The sequence below is a fragment of the Anser brachyrhynchus genome (assembly GCF_964034855.1).
Source record: "Anser brachyrhynchus genome assembly, chromosome: 16".
NCBI classification, from domain to species: domain Eukaryota; kingdom Metazoa; phylum Chordata; class Aves; order Anseriformes; family Anatidae; genus Anser; species Anser brachyrhynchus.
In genome coordinates this window covers 3,368,792-3,394,016 of record NC_137734.1, presented here as the reverse complement: position 1 = coordinate 3,394,016, position 25,225 = coordinate 3,368,792, and the positions used below count along the sequence as shown (strand labels likewise).

Here is a 25,225-nt window from a genome sequence, read left to right as displayed (position 1 = left end):
TCTTCAAAGAAATCCCCAAACCACAATGTGTCAGGATCTGGGGTGTTGCATGATCAAACACAAATTAACCCACTCTGACTTGGTGTTTATTTTAAGGGGATGAAATATGACGTTTTTGTTTAGCTCATTGTTGGAGGGCAGATAAAGTGCATGGCGTCAGGAGACTTGGAGATAGCAAACCCTGAGTCAGAAGCCCTACAGCTACACAACCCTGGTCCAAGCTCCCCTGTGCCACGTCAGATTTGTGCTGAAGGGTTAATTTTGCACCATCTGGCTTTGTGCTAGATCAAATATTGTTTCTGTTGTTGTAGCTGACATGAGACCAGAGTATACTCAGTATAATGTGCTTGGCTAATCCAACAGAAATATGATTATGTACCTATTCCTGCTCCAGACCGTATCTGCTCTAATGGGTAATTTAGTAACACACAAAATAGTGATGGTGGAGACATGGCCTGAGAGCCGTAAACAACCTGGACGTGACGATCTCTGTGCAATGGGCAGCAGAGACAATAGGAATGTCTAACTCCAACTAGATACCTAACTTTTAACAAGTGATTAAGAGAGAGAAATCCCACTCTTTATGCAGAACGACTTCCCAGGGAGTCATCTGAGACATAGAAACCAGGGTTATTTAACTGTATATTTTGCATGCCATAGTGACTTCCTAGGTGCTGATTTGAGGATAACCAAAAAATGAGCAGCTGGTGTTGTAGGGTAGCGTGCAAAATGGCCCATTTCAAGCAGCAAGTTCATTTAAGTGCTGTCTGGGCGGATGTGCTGTTCCTCTGCTTGGCAGGAATCTCAAGACTAATACCTAGGAGGATTAGAGAGCATCTCTGGATGTTAAACAAGATCCAGGTTAAGCGGTGTGCACCAGTGAGCTTGTGCTCTGGGGAATGTTTGGGGAAGCTATTACTTGCTGATCCGGAAAAAAGTGGGCTTGTGTGGGAAATACGCTTCTCCCAGCTGACTCCTTCCTGCATTTGCTGTCTTTCACGCTCCCACTTGACACAGTTTCCACCCCTCTCCCAGCCCATCTCACCGACTCATGCTCATGTGCTCACTGAGGATGGCAAATGTTGGCGGGGATGCCTGCTTTTCATTTTTACCTTCATCGTGATCGAACCAGGAAGATGAAAAAAAACAAAAAAACAAAAAAACAAACTTCCAGTAAACCATGGTAGATGTCGGCATTATGCTATTATATTTATCCGATGCTCAGCATCCTTGCATTGTGATTGTAAAAAAGCAACATCGTGTTGTGCTTTTGGTTTGTTTGGTTTGGGGGTTTTTTGCCCCCCCCCCCCCTTTTTTTTTTCATTTTTATTGCTCTTATATTTAGAAGCATCAAATCATGTTTGAAGTTCATCATTTGGCTTATGCTCTTTTTGGTTATCGCTCACATCATATAGGATTTGCCTGAATGTGCATCTTTTGCATGGAAGCAAAGAAGGGATGTTTATAGGAGCTAACTGGCAATCACTGGGGAAAGCTGAGTAGTGGTTCGTGCAGAAACATTATCCTGAATATCAGACTTCCTTAAATGGGTTGTGAGAACACAAATTCTGGAAAAGAATGCTGTGCTATGTGTAGGGAAAACATCAGCATCATATCTGTGTTGTGAGAGCTGCAGGGACACCCAGCTCCATGAGCAGGTGAACACCGTATGGTACTAGCATGGAAACCTTCTCATCATTGATCAAATTTACAGGGAAGAAAAAGACATTAGAGCAAGAGTGATGTGAGAGAGAGGGAGTTAGGAATTACAGCATAAAACAGCCTTTTGTCTGGCTAATCTTGGCTGAAGCAGAATATAGTTGCCTGGTTAAATCTGCTTTGTGTATTGGCACTGCAAGTTTTTAAAGATGGTCTAAGGCAGCTGCAGCCAATTGCATTTGCACAGATAAGCTGGAACAAATAAGTAAGCTGAGAAAATCTGGCTAGATTTGTCTTCAAAGCATTTTCAGGCAGCTAATTGAAAATTATCAAAGCCACCTTCCTGATTTCTTGCGTATTATTGCATTAATTTGCCAGCGAGTGGAAGAGTGCTTGGCAAAGAAAGGATTTGGGGAGTGCTAAGCTTTACTATTTAGGCATTATTTAATTATAAATGTGTCCTTGCTCGTGTGATAACGTAAAGCCAGCTTCTGCTGCTGTGTTCCAAGCCTCAGACCCCGGAGGGACTGAAAGCACACCTCTGGTGCAGCCACAGCACTGTCACTGGTGGTGAGCACAGCTTTAGATACTTGTTTAGATATTTATTTATTTAGATATTTAGTGCTGAGTGCTCTTTAGGTGCATTTCTCCCTCCTGAAACATTGTGTGTGTGCAGGATGGTGCTGTTCCTACAGCAGCTGCTTACAAAGGGGCTGCTCCTGGCAATAGCAGCCTCCCCCATATTGCTGAACCAAAGGGACATGTCATAAAAGCGCACGAGAAAAGGCAGTTTTCACATCCCTGGGGAGCTGCGTAAAAGTCTGGCTGCTAGGAAAAAATATCAGTGTTGTATCCCCAAAGAACAGCCCAGTCACCGCACGCTGTCTGTTCTCTCCCTTCCAGCTCAAGCAGCGCTTGGAGGACAAGCCCCGTTCACGGGACCGCGGCGTGGATTTGTCACACTTCTGGGAGGCTTTCCCCTCGTAAACCAGTGAGTGGATTATGCTTGATCCATGCGGTGTTTATCAGCTGCAACAGAAGTAATACTGATAATCCTCCAAGCAAAACCTCCCGAGAAAAAATCAGTAGGTGTTACTAAGAGAAATTAAGCAGATGACTTTGTCCCTGGCTGGTGTAACGGCTGAGCCTGGGATCCTTTGGGATCGGGGCATTCCCAAAGCCAGGCTGTCTATACAGCAAGGTCGGGCTCTCTTGCAGGTCAGAGAGAATAACTCTGAGCATCGTATGGGGCTGCTCCCCTCCAGTTTGCATTATATTCCATTTTTTCCCCCATTCCCATTACCTTAGCAAATATCTCCATATGTGCCATAGGGATGAAGAAATGATTAAGTCTGCCCATAAACTGTGCTTGGCTATGGAAAGCATATATTATGAGTAGATGTTATTTGCCACATCAATACCCTGTGAAAGTCAAAAATCATAGAGTGAAAGGGAAAATTAACTACTATTGGGCATTCTTCGGGAAATGGGATTATTTTGCATATCAGTTAGGACTTAATATGTAACATTAATCTAATCACAGGCCTCAGCAGAGACACAACATATTTTTTATCTGTCCTGTGACTTTTTAAATCATCACCTGATAAAAGCTTGAAAGTTTTGCTATTGATTTAATACTAAATATTGGTGACATGGGGATATTTACAACTTTCACCGTGAAATACAAATCACATGCTTTCATTGCCTTGCTACTTCTACTGTGTTGACTCGGTAATGTTGGCAGTCTGGAACAAGCTGTACATCTTTTTTTTTTTTTTTTTTTTGAAAGAGTTAAACTCTTGCAGTAAAATGAGTAAATCTATAAAGATAATAGCATTGGGCCTGGTTCAAAGCAAGCAAGAATTCACCAGCTGAATCATTAAAAACAGAGATGAATGAAAAGCAATAGATGGATGGCTCAGATGAATAAAAATGATTAGGAAGTGCATGTAGTTGATTGATTTGTTGTTGTGTTTTTTTTTTCCTAAAAATTATATTTTGTCCTCTAAAGTGGCATATGGCTTACGTGGAAGCTGATCTTCCCAGTGAACGTGTCAGTTCCAGTTTGGAAACACTTGGAGAGATAACAAGCAGCTTGGTGGAGAGCAGCGGGTAGCAATCGGGCTTGCTGCCCAGAGCATCTGGGTGCAGCCTGGCAGTGCTGCTCCAGCAGGAGGGGGCCAGGACGTGGGCTTGGGGGCAGTGTGGGGCTTCTGGGTGTGGGGGGAGACATTTGCTGCTTTGGGGAAAGATTTGTTGCTTCCTTGAAAAACCCCATGTTCACTGGTAACTAAGTAGGATTAAGAGTAACAAAAGTCGAGGGGGAGGATGCTGCAATCACTTGGATCCGGTGGCAAGGTTCCTGCTACTTCAAGGATGAGAAAACTGTAATGCAAAGTGATAATATTTTTCCTGACTCATGAAAAATCTACCGATGGAGACATCCCAGTGCTGATAGAGGCAGTACAAGCACTTCCCCCGGGGGAAGGTGTGCCACTTTGGCAGCTCAGTCACACAAGCTAACTAACTGAGACGGGCATTTTTTTATCTACTGAAATCAGTACTAGCAAAATCAGTTCCCAGCTCAGTAGTCTTCTTTATGAGTGCAAACATAATGTCAAATGTGTGTGACGTGGGGAAGCGTGCAGTTGACGTCAGCCAGCTGCCTTGCAGAAGACTCTGTTGATTCACACCGGGGTAAGACAAATGGTTCCGCTCCTTAAAGCCTGATCCAAGAACCAATAATCCCTTCTTGGTTAAACAGAGTGCTAAAGCACCCTTATTAATTGTTTGCAATACTACATCCAAAGACAAGAAGAATATGTTTAGAGCTGCAAGAGTCATAAGGACACTGGAGGGACAAAAAAAGTGAAAAATGATGGTCTTCCAAGCCGTTATTATGCCAACACATTACCAAAGTTTGTGTCTGCAGCTGAACTTCAAAGCCTTTGGCTAGTTTTTGCATTTCCCCATGTTAACAGTGGAGGTTTCTGCGCTGACAGCACCCACAGAACGCTGGGTGCAGGTGTGGCTGCAAGTGTGCTTCGTGGCACACTGCCTCTGTGTTATCACCAAATTCCTGCTAAAATTGGGACTCTGTCATACTCCGTGCACTCTGGTCCCCAGACAGGTTCATTAAGATAACAGAATTATTTGCAAATGAAAGGTCACATGTGCTGCTGGGTGTCTCTCATTTGCTAAGCTTATCTTAAGGACCGGTGTGATTGAAGCACTACTGACCTGCATTTTTCGAGTTACGTGCTTACATATGTGGAATGTCCTTTGCCCTTCCGGAATAGAAGCAGAATCCCTATGGTCTTCCAAGCATCAAATTCTGCAATTCCCCTGCCCCAGTGCCTTCAAGAACCACCGGTACAGGGAAGCACATCAGCACTCATGCAACCCATAATCTGCAAAGGAAATATCAATAAACTTTTCAGCAATGCACAGATGAGTATTAGTTTATTCGCCAAAGGCTGAAATATTCCCAGGTTACAGCAATCAGAACGTGGTTCATTTTTTTGGGAAAACAGCCTCCCATTTTCTCCCATAACGCTATTGATAGGCGGGTTGCAAGCTGAAAAGGGGTATTTTTATAGGAGCCTCTTGAACAAATATTAAAAACAGTAATTGGGAAACACACGATGCTTTGAAAATAGTCTGTAATAATGTAGTTGTTGTCTAGCATTTGTTGCATATTTGAGACCAGCATTCAAAGGAGAACTTAAATACATTGGCTGAACTATATATGATAAAAACAATTAAAAAATAAATTTATTTATTTTTTTTCTTCCACGATGAGGTGCTGAGATGCTGGGACTGCTCAGCACAGGAACTGGTTGAAAGAAGGCAGTCTGCAGCAGTAATCAGGTTAGAGCCTGGGCCCTGCAGCTTGCTCTGCAATGGCACGTATCTAATTAGTTATAGAAAGGATTTTACTTAATAGTTGTAAACAGATCTGAGGGCCTGGAATAAAATCAATCTAACTGTGGAAACTTCTCAGGATAGTTATAAACTATTATTAGTATGGTGTGAAAGAGACCAAAGGACTTTTAACAGTGGGAAACCTGGAGCTTTCCACACTGTTCTCTGCAGGAGAAAGGGAAAGGGAAGAGGCTGTGCCTGGCAGGGGAAGGGTCTGCTTTTCTCTTAGGAAGGGATAAGGTGCTTCAACAGGTAGGGAGACTGCCCTTAGTGTTTTTGTTTGTTTGTTTGTTTTTGTTTTTTTGTTTTTTAATGCTCTTGAAGACAGTGTTCTTTTCTGTACTATTAACAGTGCCCCAGTATCTGATGTACAAGTACACTGTGGTGGAGGGCACACATCCAGCTGCCCTGCACAGCAAAATGCTGGAACCTGTTAAGAAAGAATAAGTATTCTACAAAAAGAAAAATAATTGTGGCTTTTGGTATGGTTTTATACAAAAGTGTGTGATAAACTTTTTTTTTGCAGGTTGCAATGGTCCTGGCTCACACCTTCACCATCTGATGTGCACAGCCCCTAAGTAGACATACCCACAGCACCCCACAAAGCCACCCCCGCCACGACTGCACCTGGACCCGCCGTGCCGTTCATGGCCAAGCCCCCTAGCTTAACGGGAGAGAATGGCTTCCACTTCTCTCAGGCAATCCTATTCCCCAGCCCATCTCCCTCGGGCGAGGACAGTGCAGCTTTCAACACCCCTGGGGGCACGCCGCTGAGCAATGGCACGGGGTGCTGCGGCACCCCCAGCCCCACCGAGTCCTGCGCCCAGCCCCTCTGCGAGGCCAGGGACAGCACCCAGTTTGGCGAGGGGATTAAATACGTCTCGACCGACGGGAAGGAGCTGGCATGTGGCTGGGGAGGGTTCACACCTGGCTGCTTGCAGTTCTTCAACACCTCCAAGGGCGTCTTGTTCTTCCTGTGCGTGGCCTCCTTCCTGCAAGGCATGACGGTGAACGGCTTCATCAACACGGTCATCACCTCCATCGAGCGCCGCTTCGACCTCCGCAGCTACCAGAGCGGGCTGATCGCCAGCTCCTACGACATCGCGGCCTGCCTCTGCCTCACCTTCGTCAGCTATTTCGGGGGGAACGGCCACAAGCCGCGGTGGCTGGGCTGGGGCGTGATGGTGATGGGCCTGGGCTCCCTGCTCTTCGCCCTGCCCCACTTTACCACTGGCATGTACAAGGTGCACTCGTCGGCCGATGTGGGCGTCTGCGCGGCGAACCAGAGCCAGTCGTGCGCCCCGGCCGCCTCCAGCCTCTCCAGCTACAGGTTCGTCTTCATGCTGGGGCAGTTCCTGCACGGGATGGGAGCCACGCCGCTCTACACGCTCGGCGTCACCTATTTAGACGAGAACGTCAAGACCAACTACTCCCCTGTGTACATTGGTGAGTGGCCTCGGGGGGGTGGGAGGGGGACCCGGCCCATCTGCCTTGGCACCGATGAGGCAGCCCTGAGCGCTTTGCTGAGAGTTCCTCCAAGCCTTTTGTTCCTGATGACAGACAAGATGATAATCAGAAAGAAGCAGCAGCAGCTGTTTGGGAGGGTTTGATTATTATTTTTTTTTTTCTCCTTCCAGTTATTGGCAGGCAGGGCCTGCAAGTGCAGCTGGGCATTTTTACTCCCGCAGGCCAGGAGGTGTCTCTGTCCTCAGCACGGGAGTCAGCTGGGGACAGCCCTCCGGCGTGTGCGTGGCACTAACTTCTTAGTGTGGCCAAAGACCATGAGGCCGTACCCCGTCCATGCGAGGCAGTGCCCCATTAGTGCCGTAGCACAGGAGAGAGACTTGCTCAGATGCTGCTGGTGCAAAGTACAGCACAGCTTCACTGAGAGGCTGGGGCTCGGTTCACCCCTCTGCTCCAGCCTACTTGGTGAAACTGGTGAAAGGACTGACCTTTCCCCACCAGGGGAAGGCCCATCCTGCGGCCCTGGCCTTTGGCCGCCTGTATGGTTATATCAGAAGGCTGTAGGGAGAGGAGGCAGTCACAGGGCTGGGATTGATAAGCCAATGAACTTTCCATGGCAGCAAACCACAATAAATGCCAGAGCTGCAAGGCAGTGCCTCTGCTCATTGCAGCAGCGGTGAGGATGTGGCAGCAGGGTCAGATGCACCCCTGGTAAATCATAAAACAGTAACCACACAGATAGGTTTTTCCCCTGAACCGGTTTTGTGTACCCCATGCTATAAACATTCCCTGGTTGGATGCAGAAGTTTCCCTGGGGCACAAGAGGGAGATGAAACTTGTTGCAGCTGTCCAGCTTTGTGTCTCTCACAGCTGGAGCCAGCCACGCGTGGTATTTTCCATCTCCGTGCCCTTCTAAACCTCAGGAGATACCAAAAGTCACTCCGTGGTGGTCTGTGTGTACCTGGAGTTGAAGTCATGGGCATTAGAGCTCCCCATCAGCAACGCATCCACGAAAGTGCTGCAGGTTTTCTAACACAGCTTGTTTTCCCTTTCAGCTGTTTTCTACACTGCTGCAATCCTTGGGCCTGCAGCGGGTTATCTGGTAGGAGGAATGTTTCTAAATATTTATACTGAAATACACAGAGAGTAAGTTGTTAAAAAATAATCTTGTTCCTTTTCCTTAATGCTGTATGTTTCCTTTGGGGTAAAAAAAAAAAAATCCAGAAAAACAACCTGGTGGCTGGGTGGAAACGTGCCCGCCGTGTTCACCAACGTTTCTGCGGGGGGGCTGAGGCTGGAATGATTGCTTGCATTAGTGTTGTCACTGGAAGAAAATTGCTCACCAACCTGTCAGCCTAAATCCTTCCTCATGCTGCACTGCCTGCTCTAATGAGGCTAGGGGCAGCAGGTGAATTTTTTGAATGAATTCCCTGATCAGGCACCGCTGCCAGCAGTGCTGCTTTTCCTCGCAGTTAGCCAGCCACGACGCCTGGACCCTCCTCGCTTTTTAGTGTTTCTAATTTATTTTATCCCCTGTTACCTTACAGGCTCTTTGGCAGGTGAATGGGATAAAAGGGGGGAGCGGGTTTCTTGGGGAGGGATGGGTTATTTCCACCAGCTTTCTCACAGAAAGGGTGGCTCTGGGATGGAGCAAGGATCACAGCCACCCCCAAAGCACAAATGAAATGGGAAGAGGTGAACATGCAAGCTAGAGATTAAAAAATAATGAAATGATGTAATTTCCTGGGCTCATTAAGTGCTGTGCTCTACAGTAAGGAGGCGGTGTGTTCTGTGGCAGGATGGATGGTGGGCATGGCAAAACGCTGTGGGAGAAGTGGTTTCCTTCAATGACATCCCCCCCGTGCTCCCCAGGCCCTGCCAGCTTTAGTGAGAGCAGCGCCCAACTTTCTCCCTCTGTTTCAAACCACCACCTCTCTCTCTTGTGTCGTTTTGGGTTTGTGTCTTACAGGACTGACATCTCCCCGGAAAACACGCTGTGGGTGGGGGCATGGTGGATCGGCTTCCTGGGGGCCGGAGCAGCCTCGCTCCTAATCTCCATCCCCATCCTGGGCTACCCCCAGCGCCTCCCAGGTACGCGGCCCCACAGGGCTGGAGCAGTGCTTGCATCCTCCTATAGCTGGGGACACCAGGACAGCAGTGGGTGACAAGCTTCCAGTGTTCAAATTGTAATTAAAATATTAATTTCACCCCTCAGCTCTCTGCCTATTTCCCGGCTCTTCTCTTGAAGCCAAGCAGCTGGGGCTGGTGGAGAGTGTTGTGTTGTTTTTGCCTCCTGCAAATTCCCTGCTTTGATAGCATCTCACCTGCTCTTTGTTTCTATTTCCCTCTCGTTTACAGGATCCCAGCGGTATATTGTTATGAGGGTGTCGGAGGCTCATCAGCTGAAGGATGGGAGCCACAAAAAAGCATCGGATCCGGACTTTGGGAAAACAGTTAAAGATCTACCTCGGTGAGAGAAACACCCCAGGAGTGATGTTCAGGGAGCTGGATCCCTTTGGATAGAGGTGGTCACCTCCTCTCAGGTTCAAACTGGGCAAATGGGTGAAGTAGAAACTGTGCTGGGAATGATGTGGGAGACCAGGGACAAGGGTCCGGTCCTGTCTTCAGTTTGCAGAAGGTCATGGCCGTGTGTGAACCACATGAGGGCATGTACAACGCACTGAATTTCACCAGGAGCGGCTCAGTGCCGATCTTCAGGTGACGTGAGATGCACCAGCACTGCTATTTCATTCTCTCAGTGGCATTATTTCATATTTCATTTCTTCTTGTCTGCCTCCTGTCTGCTCGTGTCTGGCCTCACCTGTCCCAGCTGGGCATTGTGCAATGTCTCCTCTGGGCTTTCCTTCTTTTCCTCTGTTTTTTGTCTCATGTTAGAACCTTATTTTGTCCTTTTAATGAGAAAAGAGAGGAAAGAAAATAACCATTCCTATAACTCCATTCCAAATTCAAGGAACAAGATATCCTTCACCGTAGTTTTCAGTTCCTGTTCTGTTTTATCCTTCGTTCCCCCCCCTACTTTTTTTTCTTTTCTTTTCTTTTTTTTTTTTTTGTGTGTTTGCATCTTCCAGCCCCGTTTACGTGTTCCTACTCTTACCTCCCCTGCACAGCAGTGGTACAGCAGTGGACATAATCCTGGGGCCGCTGCTTGGCTCCATTGCGTGGGCAAGCACGCTTGCACCTGCCAGTGCAGGAGTGCTCAGCTGCCGTCCGTCCCTGGTGTGTCAGCTCATGGAGTGAGGAGGAGTTAGAAAATCTAGGAGACGTCATGAGTGGTTTACCAGGGGTTAAGGCAGCTTCATGAAGAATATTACATTGAACAGATTTCAATTCTGTTATTAAATGGCATTCTTGACTGGGTGCCATTTGCCGAGGTCACGACTTACTCTACACACGGAAATTAAATTCAAACCTGCATTTAAATGATAATGAGGTTATGACTAAAACCAACACAAACTGTGCAGCAGAGAGGGATGAAGTTCAGTGTTTTATGCTTCTCTTGCTTATCTTGAGCAAAACTCCCCCTATTTCTCAGTGAAAGCAGTCTCAGTGAAAGCAATAGGTAGAGGTGTCCTGCTCTGGGAGCATCTTTCTTTGCCCCTCGTTCCTGAGGAACGGGTACTGAAGGCAGGCGGCCCTGCTCATATCAGGCCATTCAGATCAGTCCAGATTTTAGTGCGGTTGTCATTGTTTTAAAACATCAGAAAGTTCTTCTCTCTTGAAAGCAAAAACCCAGCAGACTCCTGGCTTCCCTGGTTTTGATTATTAAAGGGAAGTTCCAGAGACTTGCATTAAAGAGGAGGCGGCATCTGTGCGCAGCTCTCGGGTACGTGTGGACCCGCCTGCAGAGCAAGGCCAAGGGACACTGTTGCTTTTGTTTCCGTGAGGGATCTACATGTTTCCTCACAGTACGGACAGTAAGAGTCCCCCAAAGATAAGCAGAAACGCTGATGAAATAAAATGCTATTCCATGCTATCAGTTCTTTTCTAAGAGAGCTTGCTGAGTTACCATATTCACAGTGCTCCCTAAAAGCAGGAGTGTACAGGAATGCAGCCCAGACAGATTAAGCCTCTGCCCTGAAGAGATTTCTGTCTTAATTCTTGGGTTGAAAAGGCCTGATAAAATAGCATTTTCCTTCCTCTGCTTCCGTGTGATTTCTCACATGAAATGTCCCCTGATGTCAGTGCAGGTTCAAAGAAAAGACACGTAGAGCTGTGCAAAAACAGGACAGGAGGCTTGCTCCTTACTAGCTGCACGTTTGATCTGCCAAGCCCACATCTTCAGGAAAAAAACAACAATGGTCAATACTTCATTTGTCCCTCTTGGATTACTTGGCAGGGTGGGGCTGTGGTGTGTGTCACCGCTTTACTACAGCTTGTGTGTGTGTTGAGGGGAGGATGTTTTGCATTCCTCCAGGACGAGAATACTGCCCTCCATTCCCTAGGTGGTGGTTACAGCAGGTGTCATTTTTGCATGCTGGAAAAATCCCCGTTCACAGGTTGTAAGATTGCACAAGTGGCCATCTGTCACTATTGACTCGTTAGCACGTGGCACTACGCTGTTACAGCCTGGCAGCCTCTTGTCCTGGGCATGCAAATGATCCTCAGATGAGCTCCCAGCTCCCTCAATAGGACTTTTACAAGAGGAAAAAGTGCCCACGTGTGCCTATGTGAGTAAAGGCTTGTAGGATGAGGCTTTTAGACGTGGTAGGATTCTTCTCCTGGCAATGCTGAGCTCCCCGAAATCCCTTTGGCTGCAAGAACCAAGGACAGCCAAGACTTCTGGAGAGTTATGTGGTTTCTGGGTGTGATTAAAATCCTGCTGGCAGCAATGAAAAGATCTGTGTTGACTCGAGGTTTTATACACATTAGCTCCTCACAACTACGTCTTCAGTCTGCAAACAAGAAATGACACATGCCCTTACTCTTAGCGCTGAAAGTTGTTTTTCCTACCTGCAGCCTTTGTCTGACAAACACAAAGTAATGCTAGTGCCAGGAACAACTCTCCTCTTTTCTCTTGAACTGGGAGAGGTGAAGGCATTGTAAGATTTCAACATCAGTCACAAGGCCCACAAGGACTGTTTCCTAGCTAAGAGATTAGGCTTCATTCTTCCAAGTTGAAAAGACCGTTCCTGGAAAATAGGTTAGTAAATTAAGCTAATCCCAGCAGCTAGACAATGGTTATTATAAAGCCCTCTGAAATCAAGGTGTAAGAATGTGTGGTATTTCTGTTTTTCAAACTCTTTGTTCTTTTGCTATAATGAACTTGTCTGCTTCACATGGGTAAAATCACTCTAAATTCCTGGCTTATCTGATGCTGAGCCTCACACTCTCACATTTGGTCATAATTCAGTAGATTTTTCTTCTTTTTCACATTTCTGCCCAAGCTGTAGCTGTTGACTGTCAGTGCCTTTTAATTCAATGAGCATCCTGCTGTGTCCCAGTTGCTGCTGTTGCTGCAGGATGTGCCATACCCCAAAACAGGGTGATTTTGTACAGGTCCAGGCTAAACCTAGGGGAACTTACGTGGCAGAATTTCAAACTCGTTACAAAATGCTCCCTGCAAAGCATTGTCAGCCCTCTTAGTCCAATATCCGAGATAGTGGGAGATAATTGAGACCATCCCATGTGCCTGAGGGTGTTTCTGTGTCTTGGAGATGGAATTGTTGCTGGATCATCTTTCTGCATATAAATGACACATGGCATTTTTTCAGGAATATCTATTGCTCTTTCCTAAATCCCAGTGGGTCAAAAATAAAATGTATTTTCTTAACTTACATGTTAATCTACATGTAAAACTATGCTTAGGTTGCAAGAGAAAGATTAATTTCTGTTTTCCTGTGGGATATCAGGTATATTGGAGGTGCTTCCTCCATACAGAAAGACTTGCTTGGTATTTCCCATGAGCTGCAAAACACCCATGGTTATAAGTGATAGTTATTCTCATGAGAACATGGGTGCATGTGAGGAGCATGTGTACATGTATATAACACAACGTTGTTCCTTGCTCTTGGTTGTTTGAGTCAAGAGTCCCAGGTTAATGTCATCAGGAACTAATACAACCTTGGAACAACTGAGAGTTGGTGACAGAGTCCTTCCACTTAGGAGTGGAAGATACTTGAACACACCTGAAATTGAAATGTGCCACAGTGATTCAATCCCAGTATATTTATCCTTCCCAGATCAGTACTGCTGCTTCTGAAGAACCCCACCTTCATCTTCCTCTGCTTAGCGGGAGCAACTGAAGCCACGCTCATTGCTGGGATGTCCACCTTTGGACCCAAGTTCCTGGAGTCTCAGTTCAGTTTAAGTGCCTCTGAAGCTGCTACCCTTTTCGGTAAGGAAACCTGGTTTTGCAACATTTTTTGATTTTCTCCTACAAATACAAGAGCACTGTAGCTCATGTAGAATGAGACAAACCTGCTTTGCCATTCATTTACAGAAAGGTTATCATCTTCAACTATTAGACAGTCATGATCATTTCCTATCAGGACAGCTGTACCAAGTGTGTTTTCAGAGCTCTATCTACAGACATCAGTAAGAAATGTGTCACTCCTGCAGCCATCTGTTACCCTCTAGAGGAAAGCAAAATAACTGTAGTCTGTTCCTTCTTGGGCATTACCAGGAAACATGATAACAACCTCTAACAAGAAATATCTGAATTGCGGACATACTTTGTCAACGGGAAGATCCTCACTGAACTCTCATGTCCCAGACTTAGAAAGTTTAATCTGAGTTCTGTGGGGTCCAACAGGCATCAAGACTCATGATATGCTCCTAAAACAGTCTGCTTTGAGATCTCTGGGGAGAAGAAGTTGCCCAACCAGGTTCATGCCATGTTACCTGGCTGCTGTGGAGGACCACCTGTTGAAGCAGAGTCCACTGAACTCCTACCAAGAAGCAACACAGCAACCAAACGGTTATTCTCATGCAGACACACTGCACTTCATGTATTCAGACACAGAAACTCCTTGCTGTTGTTTCTAACCTTTTTTTTTTTTTTTTCCTCTCCCTTTTTCAGGTTATCTGGTCGTGCCGGCCGGAGGGGGAGGCACATTCCTGGGAGGATTCCTCGTGAATAAATTTAAACTCCGCTGCTCAGGAATCATCAAATTGTGTTTGTTTTGCACAGTGACAAGTCTGATGGCTATTTTCATTTTTTTCATTCGTTGCCCTAACATGCCGATGGCAGGAGTAACCCAGACGTACAATGGAAGGTAATAATGATGATCCCACCTGTCTTGTACTGCAATAAGGGTAACTGCAAATACATGGTGCTGATGTTGGTCGTCTGTTAGTGCTGGAGATTGAAGATAATGTCCAGTCAGTCTTACAGGGAGATGATGAAGGTGAGAGCCATGTCCCCAGAATGCAGATGCCCAATTCTTTTTTGTTTAATAGACTTTATGAAAAAGGCTCCTGCTCTAGTCAGGGAAGGGATCATCACCAAGTGTGTGTCACTTCACTCTTCAGCTGCCTTCACAGGGTCCTCCTGTGTCCAGTGGCTGTACAAATAGTGGGGGTTACTGGTTTAGACTAAAAGTGGGGATCTCCCATCCAAATGGAGTTGTGTCCCCATGAGCTGGTCACTTAAACGTGCTTTGTAGCTCAAGGCACGATTCCTGTTTCATGGTTAAAAGTAGATGAGATGAGATGAGACCCTTCCCAAGCCTGGTGCTATACTCTCTGGGGATCCTGTGCATCTCCTACCATCCCCTCTTCTTCTCTTACTCTACCACATTTCCTCCTGGAAAACCATTCGGGGGCTCCCTGCTGACTGCTCCTGTGTTTCCTTTAGTGCTTTACCTGACAACCAAGTAAACTTGACAGCAGCGTGCAATGCTGAGTGCGGCTGCCTGCGGGAGACCTACAGCCCTGTCTGCGGAAGCAATAACATTATGTATTATTCTCCTTGCCACGCCGGCTGCAAAAAAGTGTCTGAGAAACTCAGGAATGGCAAGAAGGTATGTCCCAAAGCACCATGCATTAACAACACAATGGCATGTTGTATTTCGAGTGGTTTGGCTGGCTCTGAAAAAGCCTCCTCAGGTCTGGGCTTTGGTGCAAGCTGGTGGCAGCCTGCAGCAGGTGTAGGATGCTCTCAGGCACTGTCTGGGAAGAAAGTAGAAGGTACACTGAGGCCACACTCAAAGTGCTTCCCTCAAAGTGCCCAACTTTGATTTTGCCTCATTCTGGGTCAAACTGCACTGAAATCTGTAGGATATCACCAAGGCAGGCTCAGGAACTCAGTGGGCACCTGATTCCTGTGCCAATGCTTATGGGGCTTCTTTTGGGTCTTCAGTGCACGCCCTCATCCTTCCAGCATGCTACTCATAGACACAGGCAAGGGCTCAAAGGGGTAATGATGACATTCGGTGCTCAAGGGCTGCCTGGCAAAGTTCGTTTCTCTTATTTAATAATCTGTTTTGAAACGCGTGTGTCAAGAATGCAGCTGGATTTCTGCTTCACTCTGCTCAGGGGGCAAAACCAGCTTTTTTCAGCCCTCTCCGAATTTATTTCGTTTTAAAGCCCAGCTCTGACTATCACTGCTCTCCCTGGCAAACAACTCACCAGCGTTTCTTTCCCAGGTCTATAAGGAGTGTAGCTGTGTTGAGAAAAATACCTTCCCTGGTGAGGCAGAGGCAGGCAAATGCACCTCCTCTTGTGCGAAAAGGACCTTGCTCCTCTTCTTCATGTTCATAGTGATCCTCTTCACCTTCCTGAGCAGCATCCCCGCCCTGACTGCGACTCTGCGGTAAGCACAGGGTCTTCTGCAAGAAGCTCCAAATATCTCTGTCTCCTTTTTATCTCAGGGCTTGAGCCCTAGGGAATGTGTGACGGGAACCACCAGCCTGGAAAGAGAGGGACTAATTCCCTTCACTGTCTAGCTGGGAGAGCAAATCTTAGCACTGGCAGCAGCTCTTTCCTCTGATATCAGGCAGGGGCGTGTGTGTCCCCCCAGTTTGCAGCGGCAAGGGTGGACATTGCACTGGGACAAAGCGTGGCATGCAGGGAGGTGCTGTGCAGCCTGGCAGCGCTGCTGAACATCCCCCTCTTCTTCCCCAGGTGTGTCCCTGACAGGCAAAGGTCGTTTGCACTCGGGATCCAGTGGATCGTCGTACGAACGCTAGGTATAGTACAAAGTGACTTTGTGCACCTGCGTGGTCTGCTGGCTTTGCGGAGCATGCACCACGCTGTTCTACCTAAGAACAAAACAAGTCAGGTTGGAAGAGAAGGGGGCAGGATGTGGGATGGTGAAAGGAGGATGCTTTCCCTTGTTTGCAAGGGAAAAATCTAATTCTGTTTGCACAGAGTTTGAAAAATGAATGAAGGGTTCTTTAGCACGGCGCAGATGGGGCAGAGGAGCAAAGTCTTGGCAAGGGGTCCTTATTTTAAGAAAAAAGGAGCAGGGACATTGAAGCCCCTGTGTATGTCTTTTGGTGCTTGTGCAGTAAGCAGGCCAGAGTCAAAAGAGAACTCGCTGGACTCTCAGTTTTCTTGAAATTCAGCACGGTTTGGGTGCCTTGTTGCCCTGGGCACAGTTCTGGACATCGCATGGTGGCTTTGTTTAATCACAGTAGCCTCAGTGCCTGATGCATTCCTGCAAGCGTAGTTCCAAAGCGCCTTGCGAGGCTGGTGCATAGGTCCTGCCCTAACTGAGGGTCTGCTCTGTCTTCCTGCAGGAAGCATCCCCGGCCCCATTGCCTTTGGGTCGATGATCGATAAATCCTGCCTGCTCTGGCAGGACCAGTGCGGCGAGCAAGGCTCTTGCTACGTTTACCAGAACTCAGCCATGAGCAACTACACCCTGATCACTGGGCTGGTCTACAAGGTGAGGCTGTTGTTTCACTCTCCGATCAAGCAGCTCTTTAGGAGGCAGCAGTTTGCACTGGCAGACAGTTTTACAAACTCGTGTTATGCCGATCTGCCTCCTCCAAACCCAAATTAGACCTTAAGACATGAAATGTTCTCAGTGAGGGCAAAAACTCCATTTGCTTCTTGCCAGGTAATGGTGCTCCAGGCACCATCGTTCTCTTAAAATCCCATTACTTTCCAGGCATACAGCTTCTGCTGCACTGTAAGAAAAATCCCCTCTTCTCCCAACAGTTACTGAAGTGATTTTTGCTTGAAATGGAATAGAATGTAAGACGGCAGTGTGTTAGTGAGAGTGAGCAATGTCATTGTGGGCCAGCTGTAAATTACCGTTCCCTGATCACCACTAGAAAATACGAGACCTGAGCTGTGTGTTTCCTATTTACTAGCTGGAAACCATCATTTTAACAGCTCCCACACAGGCACTTGATGTAGAGAGCTGTGTTTAGCAGTTACCATGAAAAAGAGGCTTCTAAAATCCTTCACACTCTCTAAAGCGCTGCTGGTTCCCACATGCTTTGCTGGGTTACACCTGCTGATGACTGGGCACCCGTTTTGGGGCAGAACAGGGAGTAATGGGGTGTCTTGGTGTCTGCAGGTGCTTGGGACAACTTTCTTTGTGGTCGCCTGTTTGCTGTACAAACCGCCGCCAGCAGAATCAGCTCAGGGCAGCTCGGACACATCTGAAAATGGCAACAGTGACCTCCAGGAAACCAAACCTTCGCTTCCTGCTGCAGAGGATATATAAAGCTATACGCATGCCAGTGACTTTCTCAGTCTCAAAAATATGACAAGAAGACATTATACAGTCCCTAGGTTTTTTATTATTATTTAATTATTAGTAATATTCTCACTTTTTTTTTTTTTAGTTTAAGAGAACTAATTTAATTAATCACTGGTGTGCTTGCTTTTTTCTAAAGAGCATAAGCACATTTAAAGTTGTGTGCTGATGTCATATGCAGTTATTTAATTTTATTTAAAGAAAGGGCTACCGTAGCTTTATTCCATGTCTGTGACAAGCAAGGACCACGTCCTCTGCGAGTGGAAATAGGCACCAGTAACTCCAATTGAGTGCGTGGGGTTTAAGCCACCGGAGGATCTGTTCCCTCATATCTCAATGATAAAGCCAACTGTAGCAAAACTTCTGTTGAGACCTTCTAAGCCTGAAAAGACACCTGCTGTCCTGCAATCTGCATTGCAAAGAGGGCAACTGGCCCTTGAACTCCTGTATGCAAAGCAGACAGCCCAGGCAGTGTTGTCTTCCTTCCCACGACACACAGCATTGCTCGTCATTCATGCCGGCGCTCTCCAGCCCTTTTGTTCAGGAGCAGAGCATCTAATTATGCAAGTTCATATTCCTGTGCCATGGGAGATAGGTTTGGGATGAGATTTGTCTAGCAAATACATCAGTACACTACAGGCAGCAATTCCTGAGAGCTGCCGAGCACTGTACTTCGCTGCCTTGTTTCCTCACAGAGTTTACACCATGGTGACACCTCATTTTTTGTTGTGTTGTTTAACGGTGATGCCTTTTATAATGTCCTGTGCAAAACTTGAACTTATTTCTTGCTGTTGTTTGTTGGATGCGGGAGGATGAGATACAGATCTATGCAATGCTGCTCTTCGGTTGCTCTGTAAAGATGCTGGTTTTGGCTACATGTGAGAAGTCAGAATGAATTTATTTTTTCTCTAGACTGCAGACCTAAGGGAGGGCTTGCCATAATGTCAGCCTGCTTTGCGGAAAGGGGACGCTGACTTGTTTCCAGGCCAGTGCTCGCAAGTAGAGAGGGCAGCATTCCCCAAATGGCCTGTAAGTGTGCACTTGCAATATCTACCAGGGGTTAAGGGTGGAATTTCAGCATCTAGCAGGCGGTTGCCTGGCTTCTCTCACAGCCCCACCAGGCGAGAGGGTTGCCCAGCTGCCCGTACGCACACAGCCACAAGGTCCAGGCACAGCTCCAGGGCGATGAAGGCTGGGCAGGGCTGTGGCCAGCCCTGACGGTCCTACATCGAATCAAACACAATCACAGGGACAGGACTTGTGTTACTGAGCTTCAAAGCTGGCACACACCTTGTGCCAGGTGCTACTTAGAATTATTTTGTATATTTTGTGTATTTATGCTTTCCTAAGCAGACACGGAATGGGCATTTGTTTCTTTTGGCTGCTTAAGCACTGGCAGCTGCTGCAGTTTGATGACCAAGGGCACGGCAAGTACCGCACGCAGGAGAGCCCCGCTGTCCCGGAGGGGCAGGATTAGACCTCGTGGATGCAGGAATTGACCCCGACACCACCCGAACACCAAAGGGTTCTTCACAACCTGGCCTGGTCTTGGTGCCACCTGCAAACATGAGCCTGTCTCCAGTCCTCCCCTGGAGATTGCCCTTCCCAGCTAACAGATGTTTGGGGTACAAGCAGGGATCTTAAAAGGGGAACATGCATGAATGTATTTTGGGAACATATTTTATGTACGATGTATTTATGGAAGGTAGATTTTTACATATATATATATATATATTGGTATGGCGATGTAATTCTTATGTTTATAAAATGAGGTTTATCTGAATGTGTTATTTCCAGAGCAAAAGGAAACTTTGGGGGGGTTTATTTTGGTGGTGATGGACTGATGACGGATGGATTTAAGTAAACAGTAACAAGGTGCTCCCTTTCCGTAAGCAGGCTCTGTGTGTGTACAGGTAATTTAAAACAAAATATTTGAGAATATGTTTCCCGGTCCCAAATAAAGTACTATATTGCTATAAAAAGCACGGAAACGTAATCAGTATTTCACAGGGTGCCCGTGTGTGTTTTCCATCAGCCATCCTGCTAGTGGGGTCAGGGCCACCCCCCACGGGTCTGGGCTTTGCTGCACATCATCACGGTGTCCCCAAGGGTCTGCAATCCACCCAGGGAGGAGAGTTTGGATTTGGGGTTGTGCTTAAATAGCAGCGCTCACAGAGCACCTGGCGGCTGCGGGAGCTGCAGGAGCACTGCCCGACGGGTGGCACGGCAGGTGACAGGGAGACCCTGTGGCTCTGTGCCTCATAGCGATGTCCCCTCTCCTCCCCAAGGGGGACTATTGCTTTTGAAGGCAAAATGAGTGTTTTGGTTGCTGAGGAAGAAGAACGAAGAGGGAAAGGTGCAGCCCGCCTCCGTCCCTGAAGTGACCCCCTCAAAGCCACACGGATTCTCCCAGAACTGCGCGATGAAAACGAGGTCAAAGTCCTGCGTCCCGTACCGTTTGCTTAAGGAGTGACTCATGCTGATCAAGAACACAAACAAACGGTGGCTGGTATTGAGGAAAAGCCACAGGGAGTTAAAACAAATGAGTGTGCACAAAGGAGCCCGAGCAGGAAGAGCTGCCTGGTGTTTATTGCAGACAAAACCCAAGGCAGTCAATGAGAGGTTTTCTCCAGCGAAGAATTTCGGTGGAAGCTTCCTGGAGGAAAGAAATCTCGGGGTGCCGCTAGATGGCAATGGAGACAGCAGCACGGCCGGGTTTGCTTCAGCATCAGAAATCCGAGCTATATCCAGGGGATGGATCTGCTAGGTATCATTTGTAATCAGAAAGTGATTTAGCACGTGAGAGTGCAAACAGACCAGCGGTATTATTTTTATGGAAGTGGATTAATTTGCATTCGAAGCCTAAATAATAAATGCCCAAATTACCTTGTCTTTCCTGCAAGTTTTAATCTTGTCCTGCAAGCAACAGTTTTAAACGGTGAACATGAGTTCGTTTTGCTCCTTTGGGAAGGGGGCACTGAGTTTGTCTTCCCGCTGGGGAACCTCAATCCAGTTTCCTAGAAGACTAAATCTCATGTTAAATTAATTTCAGTTGTGCCAAATCTCACCTGCTTCATTACCAAGTAACACCCTGCTAGTTCATAGACAGTCCTGAGAAGCCTCCTAAAAGTGCATGCAATGGGATGGCTCCACCAAAACCCCTCATTACAGACCTGCCCTTCTAGGAAGGGTGAAGCAAGGCTACTATAAAATGAATATAGCAGTAGTTCAGTGAAACACTAATGTACTAGTAACTATAGAAACTGTAGCTCTAGACATGAATGTTCAACATACTAATCTGCCCTGGTTCAAACTAATATGAAAAATGTGGTCTCTTACGATTCCAGCAACCTGGTTAAAAATACAAAATCTGTTCTGAGAGGAGCTTTGGAAGCCCATGAGAGCACAGATGAAGCCTTCCACCTCAGCAGAGGTAAGAATTAAAAATCATGAACTCTCAGACCTTATGGCATCACAGATAAAATCTTCTGGGTACTTAAATCAAGCCACCTAAGCAACATCAATGAAAAACACATTTAGCAGGAAGACCAAACTACCTGTGATCACTGCTTGCCTTCGTTCTTAAGGATGGGGACAAATCTGTGACTTTTTGCTGCTAGCAAGAACAGGGCAGATTCTCAGCTGATGTAGGTCACTGTAATTGTCCTTCAGTGTCTACACCTGGATCTGATGCAGCAAGGGGAGGAGTGATGAGTGTGTTCCTCATGATCTGAGCAAATAAAAGCTCAGGTGTAAGAGTAGCAGCAGGAGTTGCAGGCAGTGTGGCCACCTCTGCATGCAGGTGAGACCTCTGCAATGCAGCTCAGTTGGGGCTCAAATACTGGGGGATGTGGTGGGTTTGCTGACAGATGTGGGAAATACAGGCTATTTGTTGTGTTTATTCTGGGGAAAAAAAAAAAGCAAAAAAAAAAAAAGCACTAGGGCCTAGCTTGGTGCACCAAAAAGGCTGTACTTGTGCTGTCATTTTTTCTACCAAGCCCCTGACCTTCTGTGATCTCCCAGCTAATGGCAATTAACTTCCTTCACTGAGCAATGAGTCTCTGGCAGCTAAAGTACAGGCTGCGGTGCTCACTGCTTGCAGGACACGCTGGAAGCAGCAGCCAGGCCAGGCGGTTCAATCCGTGCCCTTCTGCCCGTGCAGGCTGATAGCTGTCATTACCTGGAAGTGCAGAGAATGACTCCAAAATATTTAGACCCTTAGCAAAAGACAATTGGGTGCTGTTAAGCTTGCACTTTTTTACATTATTTGGGATCTGTTAGGGGGTTTCTGTCTAAGTCTCTCTGTAAACACCTCATGCTCCCCATGCAGAGCTGCTCCCCTGGAGCAGGGACCGGCCCGAAGGCTGCATGGGGTGCAGGCAAGGAGCCAGCATCTTCTGAGAAGCAGCCAAAATTGCTAAAGAAACCCAGCCTGGGTCTTGCTGATGAATGGTTAATTTTTGTTTGACGACACGTTAAAACATTATTTCCTCTTTTCTTTGTGTGATAATCCACAGTTCCCAAGCAGCAGTTGGGGAGGTTATTTGGTTTTGTGCAATCCTTTTAACACCGCGCTTGGATCTGCTGTAAGAATATTCCCTCGTTAAAACAGTGCAGCGTTTCCTTCATTTCCCCTCTTCTCTGGGGAGCCAGGCACTAAGCAGTGTGTTACCTGCATTTGAGTAAATCAGATAACTGGAAGAAAATTGATGGAAACTCCGTAGAGTTTATCAGTGTTTTTTCAGGAATCCCGCACTTTGCAGGTCACTATTATTCTGGACTTGTGAGCATTTCCGGCCTCTTATCTGCTTCGTCTCTTGCCCTGAACCAAACGATGCTCTTCTTCTAGAGATAAGCCTCATCTCATTTTTCATAGCCCTGTTATTATCATTACCTTGGAGATCTCAGTAGCGCTGCCTGGGAATCCTGCTAGCACTCAGTAAGCAAGAGAGCACCTGGTCCTCCCCGAGGCTTACCTAAAGGACGCAATCCAGCCCCGGGGGTCCCTGGAAGAACCAAAAACCTTCCTGCATCCCCTGACCGCAGCAGGACCTGGCTGTCCCAGCCCCATCCTCCTGCAGTGCCCAGCTGCTCCCAGCTGCGTGGGTGCCCAGGAAAACCTCTCCCCACGGAGCGCCCGGAGCCAGATGGGTGGCGCTCCTCGGGAGGCACAAGCTGGATGGCTGCAAGGGGGAAAAGAAGCGTCTGTGCTCATGTTTTGCTAATCTAATTAGGCAAAAAAAACATCATTAATGCTCTGCGTGTCTAATTGATTAACATTCCCACTAAGCACAAGGTTGCTCTCATTAGCAGGGCTTCGTTGTCTGTGAACGCCTCTTTGCCTGAAGTTGCAAATATGTTGTGTTATCCAGAAGGCATGTCTCGTTTCTGCCTTTATAAAATACTTAGCATTTTTACCTGACTCTTAGTGATGAAGGGAACAGGAGGAGGTAGGAGAAAAGCCCTACATATGGAGCAAGCAAGGAGTCTTGGAAAGTGTGGGTTTGCTACTTCTTGTGTCTCATTGGCAGTAAAAGGGAGCAAGATTTTTTTTTCCTATCCCAAAACAACTGTAAATTTTCCCTTCTGCATGGGAAAAAAAATATTAATCTTTGAAGTTTTAATGAGCTGGAAACACACAATTCATTTTTATCAGAATTAATCAGATTTCTACATTTTCATTTTGTTTGTTTTTTTCAGCTTTATAATTTTTTTAGCAGTTGATAAGATGTCAAAAGTGAGAAGATTTATTGCTTGCTGAAGTCTAAGACACCGGTGCCAGCAGAGCCGCCCTGCCCTCCTCCACGCTGGGCGAGCCGGGGTATTCCCAAGGCATGACTCATCTCGGGTAAAGGCTGGCATCAGAATGAATTTCTGCCTTAGGCTGACATGATCAGTGTCCCAGGAATGCTCTTTTTTCTTTTTTCTTTTTTTTTTTTCTTTTACTACTTATGAAGATGACTGGTTCAGATGTAGATTTGTACATCACAGAGATCTAATTTTGATTTGAAATGCTCCCAGACATTTCACAGTGCTGTCCAGTGCCTGCTCTACTTTGGAGTGCAGAGCACTGATCCCATCCCATCCCATCCCGCCCCATCCCATGGATTATTTGGAGGCTGTGCCAGCAGGCAGCACAGCCGCAGCCATCCCTGTCTTGCACGTGCCTGCTCCCTGCTCACAGCTGAGCTGCTACTAGGGCAGGCTGTTATCAGACAGATTAATCAGACTGATGCCATCGCTGCCTGACAATAAACCCGGCTTTCCTTCCATGATTTCTTTTCCCTCCTCCTTTTTCCATGCTCCACAAACCCAGGCAGCGGGGAGCTGGCCATTCCGCAAGTGCTCCTCACTACCAGCGCTGTGCTGGCCCCTGCCTGTCCCGGGGCCACGTTATTTGGTGAACCCCAAATAAGAAATTGTCCGGCTCCAGGGCTGTGCAAAATTGTCCAGCTCCAGGACTGCGCAAATAAAAGCCCAGAGAGAAGCCAGCGATGTGAGACGCCCCATAACCGAGCACAGACGCTGCCTTCACTGTCTGAGCATCGTGTTTAGGCTCATTGCCGGGAGCAGTGGCAAATCCCATATGAGTGTGGGTCACACTGGGGCAGTGACAAGGAAGCAGCACAGGGGCTGTGCGCTGCAAGTTCCTCTTGCAGCCAGGCCCTCTTCAGGATGTGAGAAATGGGTTCGTTCCTCAGGAGTGTACGCTGAAAAGAATTTGCAAAGCAGAGTAATTCAATCAATCGAGCTGTATGCTCACTTCCTGCATAATTGCTGCTGAATTTTGTTTGTGTTTCATTGAGGAAAAAGAATTCCTCCAAGACGTATTTGCAAATAATTGTATCTACAGAATTATTTTTGTATTCATCAGCTCTAAGGGGAAGCAGTGGGAAAGGCACCGGGGCTTGGTACATTTTGATCTGACTCACAGATAAACTGCTCAATGGATCCATTTCCTAGACCGCTGCTATTTTAGTTTGACGTTTGTTTATTTTTTTGCTTTCATTTTGCACATTTCCTCTTCAGCACCGCCTTGCTGGCGTCACTGGCACTTTTCATCGCTGTGGGATAGAGGAACCAAGGGCTCAATGGGTTAAAGAGAGACCCTGCCGCAAGGTACCCCATCCCAGGAGGCAGCTGCATGGGCATTGAGGCTTTCTTTTTATTTTTTGGGCTCCTTGCTTCCAAAGTGACGGAGCTGACCACACTACTGTGGATTTGGGGGTTCCTGCCTGCATCTGTGTCAGCTTTGGTTTTTAAACAAACCCCATCATGGCTTATCCTACCCGGGTTCACAGCAAATCCTCTACCACTTGAGAGATTGAGTTACTGGCTTTCATGGAATTCTTATTAAAACCCTGTAGCTGGATTAATAACGGGTCTGAGCAGCTTACAGCCACAGCACCCAGAGTGAGGAGTTCCCCCCCCCAGAGCCCCTCCCCAAACATCTGCCCCGCGCACACTGCAAAGGGGGCGATGAGATCTCACGCTCACCTCCCTGAA

The 25,225-nt window shown here is 47.0% G+C and overlaps 1 protein-coding gene and 1 long non-coding RNA gene across 3 annotated transcripts in view; one reads left to right on the top strand and one right to left on the bottom strand.

Annotated features, from left to right (window-relative positions):
- The window catches only part of SLCO4A1 (solute carrier organic anion transporter family member 4A1), a 25,315-nt gene extending 5,614 nt beyond the window's left edge, over positions 1-19,701 (top strand). Inside the window, exons 2-13 of one of the 2 annotated variants that reach the window (XM_080558802.1) lie at positions 2,563-2,650; positions 6,110-7,029; positions 8,103-8,193; positions 9,017-9,138; positions 9,406-9,517; positions 13,248-13,402; positions 14,087-14,282; positions 14,864-15,029; positions 15,654-15,820; positions 16,132-16,196; positions 16,749-16,897; positions 17,537-19,701. In XM_080558802.1, coding sequence (XP_080414928.1) covers positions 6,231-7,029; positions 8,103-8,193; positions 9,017-9,138; positions 9,406-9,517; positions 13,248-13,402; positions 14,087-14,282; positions 14,864-15,029; positions 15,654-15,820; positions 16,132-16,196; positions 16,749-16,897; positions 17,537-17,686 — 2,172 coding nt within the window. In that variant the 5' untranslated portion in view covers positions 2,563-2,650; positions 6,110-6,230 and the 3' untranslated portion in view covers positions 17,687-19,701. Of the gene's footprint in view, positions 1-2,562; positions 2,745-6,109; positions 7,030-8,102; positions 8,194-9,016; positions 9,139-9,405; positions 9,518-13,247; positions 13,403-14,086; positions 14,283-14,863; positions 15,030-15,653; positions 15,821-16,131; positions 16,197-16,748; positions 16,898-17,536 lie in introns of both variants that reach the window. The other variant, XM_080558803.1, reaches the window with a different exon arrangement.
- Positions 17,793-25,225, bottom strand: LOC308179126. Its single transcript, XR_013940180.1, has 2 exons — positions 21,277-25,225; positions 17,793-20,744 (listed from the first exon to the last, which is right to left on the bottom strand). It is a non-coding gene; the product is annotated as an uncharacterized lncRNA (long non-coding RNA).